Genomic DNA, 13,205 nt, shown 5'->3' on the forward strand with positions numbered 1-13,205 from the left:
TAAACCAGTTTTGTTTTGTGCTCTGAACTTTTCAGAGTTTGGAAGTTATATGGATTTGCTAATGATGTCTGACTCCTAATGCACGTGTCCAAGATACTCATTAATCAGATTAACCTCAGTAGTCCTCTGATTGGCTGATGGGATCATTGGGACATTTCCTATATGTGTATATATGGTATGGGAGAGCAGAGGTGTTGCCTAGTTACCTTATTTGCTTAGTTACCTTATTAATTTAACCAACAGGAAGCAAAACAGTGTGGTGGAATTCTACTTAACCATCTTCTTATTTACAGTATTTGAATACCCTGCATCATGTTGACCATTATTTTTAAAGCAAGGGTGCAAAACCTAGGCAGTGATGCATAGGAATACAATGTTTTAGTCATATGCTGCAGAAAAGTGAATATCTTGACTATTTTTCTGAGACCAAATTAGCATGAAAAATCAACTGAAGTAAACATCTTTTACTTCCAGGTCTGATGTTTACCGCTATCCATTATCACCGCTGTTATCAGGATCCTCTTCTTCCCCTCCTCCTCTTCCTCGTCACATTTCATGTTCAGTTCACTGAAAGTTGTTTGAAGGGATGTTTTATAACTCATGGGAAACTGAAAATTAAGAGGATATGATTGTCAGCTTCTGTCTTTTCATCGGTGTCTTATTACTCAGTGTTATCACCGGTGCCTCAACGGTCATGTCAGTGGGGGGATCCGGGGGTTTCTCTGTGATTTTCACATTCCTGTGGCAGTGTGCTAGGTGGTTGCTCAGATTTGAAGTTTAAATTTTCGCTGTAGAAAGAAGTTTTCTTCCCACGCAGAGTGTACAGTGGACGCTAATGTTTTTGTCACTTTTTATGGAATCAAACTCAAAGTAATGTCAGTACTTCCACGCTTTAAACGCTGCGTGGTCGTACTCTCTCCCGCACTCATGTTATCCATTGTTGATATACAAACGTCTGTTGCTGGCACAGACATTGCACGCGCTTACGTCATTGTCATGAGACACTCTCACAAACAAAAATCAGGGTTTAGTAACGCAGTGTGCGTACGGGAAAGTAACAGTAATCTAATTACATGTTTTGCAATAGTAATCCATTACATTACTCGGTACTTGAAAAAGTAATCAGATTACAGTACAACAACAATCTTTATTTATAGAGCACATTTAAAAACCAGCGGTATACCAAAGTGCTTAACATAAGAGACAGAGAAGTAACACGAGTATTATAAGGCCTTAGCAAAGTATCAAATATACTCACAGGTCAATGCCACTAATACACAGGGGTAATATAAAATGCATATCAAAGTAAAAACATAATAAAAGCACAAGCCATAAAAATATGTATAAGAAAAAATAGAGTAAGTCTAAAAGTCAGGTGCGAGCATTAACAAGCAGGGAAGGCAAGATTAAACAAATAGGTTTTTAACCGTGATTTAAAAGATTGGATGGAATCAGACGCCTGGATCACAATCGGAAGGTTATTCCACAACTCTGGTGCAGCCAGACAGTAACATGTTACTGCCCATCTCTGCCTATAGACATGTACTAAATCTGTTCACAAGAGATGATGAGTGTCCACGGTTCAAGGGAGGGGATCATTTCCTTCTTGAAAGCACTTTTAGTTTGTCTTTTAGATGAGGAACATGCTCAAATCCAGTTTTTGTTCTGATCTGGGGAACTCACTATAATACAGGAACTAAAGGGGTAATTCTGTATTCAAAATTAATAATATGTACAGTTTTTTGTTTTCATTTATATACGAGACATCTTCCAACTGTTCATAATTTCAGTTATCTTAAATTTTAAAATGGTGCTTGCAGCAGTTCTAAAATACCAATTTTTTTCATCTTCAGAATGGTTTTGATGGTGAATTAATGCTTAATGTGGAGTAATGCTGGTTAGTATACTCACAAGGAAGCCGATGTAAATCTCTCCCTTTGATTCGCCCACCAGCCACACGCTTTTCTTATCATTGTGGATCACGCAGTGAAATTCAACTTCATAGAGCCAACTGATAACAAGAGACAACCCACATTTAGAGTTACCAAAAACAAGCAACAAGGAACGCGTCACAGAGCTGTTGAGCTGAACTGGATTTTGGTCATGCAAATATCAAAAATAAGCATTTTGATCCAAGGTCTGCTACAGTTTCATTTTCTGTCATATAACTGTGCAGCACATCAGAGCTATGATTTAGTTTGAGCTTTATTTGTTTTTTTATTGAAGATACTTCAAGGATGAAACTAAAACTCCATAAAACTGATTAAACATGCAGTCTTCATTAAAATATTCTATTTTATCTACTTTATTTTCTGTCACGTATATAGACTGCGACAATGGTGGGTGCCTATTTTAAGCATGGACAACATTTCAAAGACGGGATTGTTTTTTATATGGTTCAAGTTGGAGGAAAGAAGCTAAAACAGCTTGTGTTAGAATGTAGTCCAGTATGAGAGGATTATTATGCTGAATGGCTAATTTTTTTTAAAAAGCATGAAAAATACATTACTTGTTGACTTTATTGTGCCAGTTGCCCTCACTGTTCTTGGGTGCCACATCAAATGCTTCACCCCAAATAAAGCAGTGCAGTAGAAGAGGTGCACCACTGGTTCACTGACTTTGTAGGTGGTTACCTTCACCAAGCTGGAAGCAACAGAGACAACGATTAAAGAAGAACTAGTTAGTGTGAAGACTGAAACTTGTAATAGCTCATGTGATGTCATACACTCCCTCCACTGCTGATGCTCTGAAGCTCAGCATCAGTACTCAATACAAAACAGCTTTAACATGTCACTTTACCACCATGCTTAGGCAGTCATATGATTTTTATCAAGCAAACTACACAAAATTAGCTTTTGTCATTAACTTTATAGGATTACCTTGCTGTGTCATGTTGTTTATTCCACACCAGCTTCCAAACAGTGGTAAGTTTCACACTCGCCACAGCGATCTGATTATCAGGCATGGAACAGACTGCTGTAATGGGGTCGTGCAATACCTGACACACACACACAAAAAGATGGATGGCATCTTTTTGGTGGTCAAAACAAACACACAAAAAGAGTTAAAAACAATTTTTCTTTCTACACTTCTTCACCTGCTTGTGGCCAACCACTGAGTTGTTTTGCCACAACTCGAGCAAACCAGATTCATACCAGGCGAGGAGCAGGTCATCATTCTGACAGAAGCACAGAGCTGTGACTGAGCCTTTCAGGTTTGGAGGACTTGCTGTGGAGAGAATAAGAAACAGTTTTCATCACAAAAGCCGTAAAATTACACTTAATAACAGTGTAATTACTTTAAATTACATAGGGCACCAGTTTAGCTCACAGTAAGTGTTCAGTGGCACTTACTTTTATATCCATCTAGATCAAAAAATCTTCTTTGATTAGTTCAACACATGAAGATAAGAGCCTCAATTACAATTTCTTCAATCTTTTTCACCAACATTGAATTATTATTAATAATTTACACTTTAAAAAGTTACAGTAAGTTCTTTTGAGGCTTTTTTAATAGAAAAAACCCAATACTGTCCTCATAAATATACATTGATTTGTGTGTAATTGCGTCTTAAACCAAAATGAAGCATTCTCATAAACTTTGAATACAGCCATTATAAATACATAGATGTGGGTGCTGGATTGTGGACACACCATCACATTGCTTTAATATATGTGGGTAAAGATTTCCTGAACTGAAGTCAAGGCTCTAACACATGAAAACATGCATAAACATGCTCATAATTTTCATTTTCTTTACAAAATCATGTTTAAAAATTACATGTGCACTCTAATATTTTATAAGGAGTTTTAAAGACATTTCAGGTAGTTAATCTTCAGATAGTTAATTATTTTTTCAAATATTCATTAACTGATTGCAGATGATAAATATTGACTTTTTAACATAGTAAAAAAAATAAATACTGAGCATTAAATCCATTTTCAAATGCGAGATGTTTCTACTGGCTTACTGTGCCAATTTATGAAAAGCTGGAGCCAAACAGCTCGGACTGAAATAAGAAAAACTAAAGACTGCAGACAGTTAAAGACAGCGACCTGACATCCTCCTTGAGTGAGAATCGATGCTGATCTCACTGAGACATTTTTACCTGTTGTCCATGTCCAGCATCGCAGCGAGCGGTCTTCAGAAACAGGGAAGAATTGTGCTACTCTTTCCTTGCAAACGACTCCATGAATCGCACCGCTGTGACCGCGAAAGGTGCTAAAGTGCTCCACCTGGAAATAAAGAGACACATTCAGTCAGTGAGAAAACACAACTGAAGAAGCAGAGCATTTTAAAAATTCAGAGCATTTTTTATTTGCTTGAGAGACCTGTAAGGGTTTCCACTGTGCCATCATCAGACGCTGTGAAAACGGACATTTCTTCTGACTTCACTTTTTTCCCCTCATCTTAAAAACAAAGAGCAGATTTACAGATATTAAATATTAATATCAAAATATGCAGTACTAACTAACTAACTCACTACAGCGTACTGAATGAAGGAAAGAGGAGGAGACTGTGTGTGTAATCAGTTCCCAGCATGTTTTCTCAGGAGTGGTACCTGTATTTGGGAGGAGAGAGCAGTGGTGTATGCGTGTCACGTGAGCAGAAATATGGCAGATTTCAGTGTTTAAAGGAGCTTGGAAAGAAAAGCGTCTGGACTTCTTTAAGTTGCTTGAAGACGTTTCACCTCTCATCCGAGAAGCTTCTTCAGTTCTAAGGTCAAATGGCCGAGAGTCCCAGATTTAAACCCAGTGGGAGTATCCCCAAGGAAGGACAAAGGACCCCTGGTGATCCTCTAATCACATGCGCCAAGGTGTGAAAGCGGGTGTGGGACCTAATCAGCCAGGGTTTCGGGTGAGCTCATTGTGAAACCTGGCCCCACCTTGTCATGTGAATTCCTGATGTCAGATGGCCCAGGATGTGAGTGGGCGTTAAGGCGTCTGGGGAGGGAACTCAAAACTGGATTATAGATGGCAGACAGTTGGTGTCGTAAACCGCCGCCTCTGTTCAAAGATGGTCGCTCACAGTGGACATAGATGGCCTCTTTCACTCCTCTTTCAAACCATCTGTCCTCTCTGTCCAATATGTGAACATTGGCATCCTTGAAAGAGTGACCTTTATCCTTAAGGATGCCAAGCTTGTTTACTTAAAGCTGCATAAGTGACTCACCAGACAGCAGACAGAGGTAAGTGGACTTGTCCAGGAGATTTCCCTCAGACACTGCCCAGCCTGAAGGCCCCACAAACAAAGTCTGCCATCGTTTGAAGAGCTTAACTGGAACAAAAACAAAAAACAAACTTCTCAAAGCATTGCTATGTTATTTAGATATAATGAAGTGGGTCTGTGTATTGCTCCCATAAAGTATGGATGCAACTTGCCCACCAAGCTTAGCTGATGAATTAGCCCAAATATTTGCACTTCATGTCCAAAGAAAAGAAAGTGAAAGTAAAAAAGAAAACAAGCACACACACAACCTTCTTCTACATGTGACAAATTTTCCTAAAATTCTGTGGATCTGTTCCACAGTTTCTCACATTGTAGCTGTACAAACAGTCTAACTATCATGAACACAAAACATACAACTGGAGAATTTTTACACGAAATCTCGTGACGCCATCTGCTGCCTTTCCTTAGTTGCCCTGCTGAATTTGATCTTATTGTACTGTGGGGTAGCAGTGCAATATGGAGTCAGATGTGAGATTTTTAGGGCCAGTGACCCTAAACAGGGTAGAAAAATTTCAAAGCAAACCTCATAACCCTGACAAGGATCAGGCATAGGACCTGCCACTATTTGTATTTTTCCTTCTACTGGCCTACGATAACTATGATTGTTGTAAAGAAGGTCCCCAATCCCTGGGCCACGGAGCGGTACCGGTCTGTGAGTTGTTCGGTACCGGGCCGCGAGAGTTGAGGCTCCGGTGTGAAATTTATGATTTTCAGGGTTTTTATTGGTTTTTAGCATTAACGTGGTTTCCCTGGGTCTTTTCCCATGTGTTATGAATAAATCTTCTTCTTTTTGATACTTGTACTGGTTTTATTTTGTTGTATTTATCTGCGACACCTTAAAGGCTGGTCTGTGATTTATATTGTCGGACATAAACCGGTCTGTGGCGCAAAAAAGTTTGGGGACCACTGCAGTAAAGGACACAATATGCTTGTTTGGTTGGTCTCGACATGCCCCCATCCCCATTTTAATATTACATCACAGCTTTGTGTATATAATTATTTTGATCCCTTCGCTGTGGGTCAAAGATCCCACTTTCAGAACCACTGGTTTATGACACAAACAAAATAAGACCCACCACACAGTCTGGAGTCCAAACGCAGCCTGTGATCCAGTCTCGGTGAGCATGAGGCAGAGTCTTAGAACGAACAGCAGGAGCAGTCACATCCCACACCATCAGAGCCTGAAACAATCAAATGTTTATGATAACAGGTGAAGAGAAAATCAATGTAGCTCTCTACAGAGGTGGAATATAACAAGTGCATTTAATCAGCTACTGTTAGTGTTTATGTTTTATGTACTTTATTTTTCTGCATTCCACAGTGAAACACTACACTTTTAATTACACTACATGAGTTTTAGTTACCTTATAAGGTAATTTAAGTGTACCAAAAAAGCTCACAAGTTTAACTCCATGATAAAGGCACATATGCACACTGTGCCAAATTGGGCAGTATCCCTAATCTGAATCTATGAAGCACTGCAACTACATGATATTATTATTATTTTTTATTTTTTTAAAGTAAGAATAACCCAGATTTCATGATTTCACCTTCTCAAATGAGACAATGTTCTCCCCACTCTCATAATGAATTCACAGTTGTAACCTTTTATTGAGGTACTCTCAGGAGGTTCAACAAAATAAGCACTGGTTTCACGTCTCTGGGTAACTGTGATGGCATTTCTCAACATTTTCTGAAAGCCGAAGGGGGAAAAAATCTGCCAATTCCTTCCATTAGCACAGGTACCTGATCTTTTCCACCAGACAGCAGCTGTGCACCATCTGGACTGAAAGCCAGACACGTGACTCCTCCACTGTGGCCCCTCAGTATTGAATTTGGCTGGATCGGAGGGCCACAGGTTAGATCAGACAATAACCACAGTCCAATGGTAAAGTCATCTAATTGAAAGAGCAATATTATAAAACATTTTTAGACATAATTCAAACTGACTGGAACTTGAGGAACTTTTGATAATGCATCACTACCACCAATCACACCTACCTGAAGCTGTCGCCAGATACGTGGAGTTTTGTGCCAGTGCCTGGATGGTGCCCGATTGCACACCAAACATTCCCACCATTTCCAGGACTTCCATCATTCCCTCCTCTTCTTGTTTTCTCTTCCACAGCCGCAGACATTTGTCACTTCCTCCAGACACCAGCAGATCGGTGTCGGTCTGCTCTGCTTCTAAAACGACCCACAGCATGCACGGTACAGACACGTCCAGGTCCACGGAGGACAAAGCTTCTCACCTGAAAAATTGATTTTGGTACAGTTTGTTTCTTTAATAGTGCACACACTTAAAAAGAGCAAGAAAGGAAAAAACCTAGAGGAGATGCTTTGAATTTTAATGCCAGAGATGTCTTTTTTCAGCAACTGGCCCCACTTTATATACACATATCTATATATCTATCTCTATCCATCTATATACACACACATACATATATACACACACACACACACACACACACACACACACACACACACACACACACATACACACACTTTCTTCTAGTGATTCCATCTGTTAAAGATTTCTGAAACATTCGTAGCTCATAACACACCTGATCTGAGGCTGAAAAGTTTGATGCCATCAGCGTGGTATCCCACAGCAACATAGTCTCCATTCACAGCCACACACAGAGCAGCAGGCTGAGACGTTACAGCCTTTAGCTTTTTCAGAGGAGGTTCCTGCATCCACTAAAAAAAAGAAAGAAAAGAAACATGAACATGAATATGCTAAAAGAGGGCATCTCCACTAGAACATGTAGAACTACATGAATATATGAATGACCAGGTTTTTCCTTTAATAGAGCCCCACCTTAACACTTAACATCATCAGTACAAGATCCTTGTAAATGTGCAAAATAAACAATAAAAGGTGAATCAGATGGACCATTACGGCAAGGCTGGGATGGTCCATTTGGTAAAGTAAATCCGTTGGGCATCTTTCTTTGCCTTTAGACAATAATTCTGATGGCAAAAGAACCAAACGGGACAGGTTTAAAAAAAAAAAAAAAAAGTAAATGTGCAGCATCATTAAAGTTAAAAGTGGTCCAGCAAAATATTAGAACTTACATCATCACATTTTAATACAGTGACAGAACGTCCAAGTCCTCCAGACCAGAGGTTGAGCTGTTTGAACAGAAAAAACAGAAATGGGAGGTGGTGATGATTAGCTTTATGATCACTGAAATCTTTGTTTGTGAGAAGATGCTGGTGCCTGTTCCTGCACTGACTTTCTCCTGATAACTGCACTATGACTGCTTCAGAGGTGGTGCTTTTTGAGGTCGTTTTTGAGAAAATAAACAGCAGTGTCAAATCAATTATCTCAGATAGATCAGAAAACAACCAAAGCCTATGTTATACAAAATAAAATGGTGATTAAAATAAGCAACATTTGAAGGGAAAAGAAGAAGCTTTATTATGTGGTGACTGATGTCTCACCATGTGATCAGAGCCAGCGCTCAGAAGCATGGATCCTTCCTCCAGGAAGGTGAGGGACTCTGTGGCTTCACAGTGAGCCTGGAAACATCCCACACAGGTGGAGGTAGGCACTGACCACACCCTCACCTCCCCAGACATGGAGCCAGAGCAGAGCATGGAGGAGTAGGGAGAAAAAGAGAGGCTGCGCACTGATCGTGTGTGGCCGCACAGGGGCTGATGGAGAGAGAGAGAAACAGTGAGTGCATTATCTGAAATAGTTCTTCTTTCAGCTGTTCTCTGTCTCTCTGTTCAGTTATTCCATAACTAAGTTATATTTATGTATGTATTATATTTATTCTCCTGAAGATTTTTAGCAGAACTGATTCATGTATTTTTAACATACATTCATTGTGAAAATGAAATAACATGCAACATTCAGCAGTATTGAGCTCACTGTTAGGTTTTTATTCTTGAGCCAGTTCCACATGATCACATTTCCATTCCAACAGCCAGCAGCCAAAAGGTGACCCTTAGGGTCAAAGGTCACACAATTCATAGGGCTTCTGCGGAGCACGGAGGACACTTCAGTACCTTTATCAGAAGACCACACCTGAAGAGCAGAAACAGGTTTGGTTAATACAGTCAAAGAACAATGTCAAACCTGGCACTGCAGCATCAGGCTGTAAACCATGACAAAGCAGCTGCACGAATGACTAACAACACATCCCTCAGGGAGACAGACTAGAGTTGGAGAACAATTTCAACTTCCAATGATTAGGAAAAAAAAGAAAGCAAAGTTACTTTTTTATGAGGTCCTATTTCAAATGATACTGAATCAAGAAAGAAGTCGAGGCAGAAAAACACAAACATGAAGAGTTTTCTTTTTAGTGTTACTTTAATCATGCAGTCGAGGGAAACCGTGGCAAGGTGCTTCTTGTCTGCAGTGACATCACTTCCTGTTATTGTATTAGTGTGGCCATCAATAAGAGCAGTCCTACACAAACACAAGTAAAATGATTTTAAAGATTCGGTGCTATATTTGGAAAGTTTTAAATCTAAACCTTTCTTTTAACCCTTCTCTCACCTGCATCCATTTTCAATGTCCCACACTTCTATTCGCCCATCAAATGAGGTGGTAGCAAGATGTCCGTCCTTCAGGAAGACACAGCTCGAGATGCTGTCACAGCTGCTTATCAGAGACTTCACCTCCTGCTCGCAGCCAGGAGAAAGTACATATTAGACATTTTTAAAGGCTTCTTATTCTCAGCAAGTGTGACAGCACATTATTTATGTATTAATTCATTTTGTTTAATCAGGGTAGAAAATGTCTCAGCTAGAAAAAACAGCAAACGCATAAAGTTCACATTAATGACAATAAATATCAACTGGAAATTAACTACACACAAACATGGACAATGACTCCAGTCAGCTACTGATCTCACAAATTCAAAGCATGAATACAAGCTGCTGAGTTGATCCATAACATTATAAAATGTGTTTGTACCCGTCCAGTCTGCGTGTGGATGAAATGCAGAGTTCCCTCTCCGGTGCCAACCACCATCATCTGGTCATCCTGGCTCACAACCAGAGAGGTGGGCTCCGAGGGGAAGGTCGACAGCAGCTCACTGAGTTCAGGAGTTAAAACGCACAAGAATTTCAACACAATAAAACAATATAGACTAGATTATCCTACATATACATTCATATTATATGTTTTGTACTTCTGCATCCCACTGCTAGTACCACTGATCCCCAAGTGCATTTACTAATGTGAACTACCAATATTACTGTGAAGTAAATTTTTTAGGTAATTTATTATAATATGAGCATCCACAATTTACAGTATATGTTGCAGAAAGATGATTTTACTTAACCCCCATAGAAATATGTACCAAGTTGAATTAAAGGCCCTGCGTATAGGATTTAAGGTCAACTAGTGATGAATTTATAGATTTCAACCAACGGACTGAGAGTGACCGTTTCAAGTATTTGACTGTCCCTTCCCAGTAGTAGTTTTCATATATAGTAAACTACTTCGAAGCACGGAGCCATCACATCATTTAAGTCTAGAGTGCTTTTAGCACGTCCACAGACGCCACCTATCAGCCACCTACAATGCAATCTTCCCAGGTGTTTCAGGGCCCACTCAAACCTTGACCCATGTGGCCTGAATAGCTCAAGTGACAGTAAATACCCAGGAATTTCCATAAGTTGTTTTTAAAACTGAAGAAGCCTATTGGATGACAGAAAAAAGGTCTTCACAAACAAACAAACACCAAACAAACAAACAAGTCCAGTTGCCTTTTTGTTGGTATGCTGGTGACCTCTAGTGGTCAGGAGATACCATCAAGTTCTGCAGAGCTACTGCAGAAACATGGCAGTACAACACAATCGATTGGCCTTTGTAGATATAAAGCTTGTTCCTGGAAACCAAAACACTTACTTATTAAATTATTATACTCCAATTAAGACAGAAATATGAACATTATCTTTTATTTCTGTATACGTCTTAAAAATACTGCATAATGTTCTTTTAAAGCAGGGGTCGGCAATCCTGGGCGTGCGCCAGAAGGGTTAACTGATGGCACGACCATAGCTGGACTGGCCATGGTGGCTGATGGTGATTTTTCGTTTTTATGGGCCGATGATTTTTTTTTTTTGTAACGGTATACACAATGAAAGGTGGTGGATTGGCCAGATGCTGGCCGATGTGTAAAAATAAGTCAGTTGTTTGGAGGTGGCTATGGCGGAGCTTCCACAGAGACCAGCAGGTGGATGAGGGAAAGGGGAGGCAGGAGGAGGAGAGAACCAAGTGTCAGGTGAACTGAACTTCAGGTAAGAAGTTATGACCTGCAGTCTATCTGGGTCAGATATAAACCAAGTTTAGGTGGAGTTTATTTTCGTTGTGCTGACTTTTTACAGTCAGTTACAATAACTCGTACTGCTACTAGCTAGCATGACGGAGTTTCTGTACAGCTGGGTGGGTGCTATGATGTTACTGAGAGTAAACTTTATTTTATTCATAAGGTTAGTTAGTAGAGTTGTCAACCGTCCCGTAAAAAACGGATTCGTCCTGTATTCAGAGAAAATATTACGCTTTTCGTATTGAGCTGAAAATGAACGCAGTTTGTCCCGGACTTCAGCTAGGATGGAAAAAGCCACAAAGCTGGAGTTATTCTGTCGTTACGCTGCACAGCTGCCTCTTCTTCTCTCATTCTCCCCCCCCTCCCTCTCCTGTTGCTACTTCAATCATGACACTGATCAATGATCAGCTGATCAGTATTTCTGTTGCAAGTCTCTCTTGCTTGTCTATCGCCCACTTTGCGCCAGAAAGAAGAAGCGGATAAACAACAGCAGCACGTTTAAGCTTGATAAGCTGTTGTTAGAATTTATTTAATAATATCGAGTATCAGCTGATGTTTGCTGGAGCCACAGCTGTAAAGCTGCTGGTCATGATATCGGTTTGGATATGTGGTGAGAGGGAAACATGAAGATGAAACCAGGAGATGTCCTTACTGAATCTTCAGAGCTGAACAGGTGATGGAGAAACAGGTTTACCTTTTAGGTGACATGAATGAGTTGAAGGGAAGTTATGAACTGTTTCTAAGAGACAAATAACACCAGGGCCCGTATCCCTAAAGAATCTTTGTGCAAAAAGTGGCTCCTAGCGGCCAAATTCTAAGAAAATTCTCAGAGTCATGACGTTTTCTTAGAATTTCCCCAAAAAGTGACACGACAATCCCAGTTAATATAAAAGCTATTCCTCAAGATCCCTAGCGCTTAAAAGGGCTCCTAAGGCGAGATCTGCTAAGAGCAGGGAAGAGGACTTTTAGTGGCTTAGGAGTTCCCCTAAGCAGCTGCACAAAATGGCCAACAGAAGAGGCAGGAGAGATGTCCTGCAAACACTGGATGACAGGGAATTATTGAGATGCTACAGATTGGATCGTGCAGGAATCATGTTTGTGGTGGATCTCCTTAGAGATGCAATTACTTCACCAACTCGACGCCACAACGCTATTACACCGGAGACGAAAGTAATCACAACCCTGAGGTATTTGGCAACCGGGAAAATGCAACAATGCAGCAGTGATGACTTGGGTCTGTCCCAATCCTCCGTCAGCAGAGTCATCACCCAAACACTGACAGCTTTGTCACAACCTAATATTGTGACACAATTTGTTTCATTCCCGCTGGATGCCCGCACTTTACACACACATAAAGGGCATTTATGGACATTGCAGGATTCCCTGGCGTTGTGGGTGTAATTGATGGAACACATGTGAGAATAATTGCGCCATCAGAGGACGAGGCTGTCTTTGTTAACAGGAGGAATTTCCACAGCATCAATGTGCAAATAGTGTTCAATGCGGCCTGTAAGATTTTGGACATTGTGGCGAAATGGCCAGGCTCCACACATGATGCGAGAATGCTCTCCGAGAGTGGCATCAGACAGCTTTTGAGAGACGCTATGTGCCAGCTAATTGCCACTTGTTAGGGGACAGTGGCTACCCATGCAAACCATGGCTCCTTACACCTTACCTCCAGCCATG

At 40.4% G+C, this 13,205-nt stretch overlaps 1 protein-coding gene and 1 long non-coding RNA gene across 2 annotated transcripts; both read right to left on the reverse strand.

The window, feature by feature from the left end:
- Window positions 1-5,177: 5,177 nt before the first annotated feature.
- LOC120434173 lies at window positions 5,178-7,082 on the reverse strand. The gene is made up of 3 exons (XR_005608964.1): window positions 6,976-7,082; window positions 6,306-6,410; window positions 5,178-5,277 (listed from the first exon to the last, which is right to left on the reverse strand). It is a non-coding gene; the product is annotated as an uncharacterized LOC120434173 (long non-coding RNA).
- A 174-nt stretch (window positions 7,083-7,256) lies between these two features.
- Window positions 7,257-11,250, reverse strand: LOC120434172 (telomerase protein component 1-like). The gene is made up of 8 exons (XM_039601745.1): window positions 10,160-11,250; window positions 9,740-9,864; window positions 9,550-9,649; window positions 9,110-9,265; window positions 8,677-8,889; window positions 8,308-8,364; window positions 7,794-7,929; window positions 7,257-7,481 (listed from the first exon to the last, which is right to left on the reverse strand). Exons 1-8 carry the CDS (start codon window positions 10,217-10,219, stop codon window positions 7,417-7,419), a joined length of 912 nt encoding a protein of 303 aa, XP_039457679.1. The 5' UTR covers window positions 10,220-11,250; the 3' UTR covers window positions 7,257-7,416.
- Between the last annotated feature and the right edge of the window lie 1,955 nt (window positions 11,251-13,205).

The sequence above is a fragment of the Oreochromis aureus genome, linkage group 18, assembly GCF_013358895.1.
Source record: "Oreochromis aureus strain Israel breed Guangdong linkage group 18, ZZ_aureus, whole genome shotgun sequence".
NCBI lineage: Eukaryota > Metazoa > Chordata > Actinopteri > Cichliformes > Cichlidae > Oreochromis > Oreochromis aureus.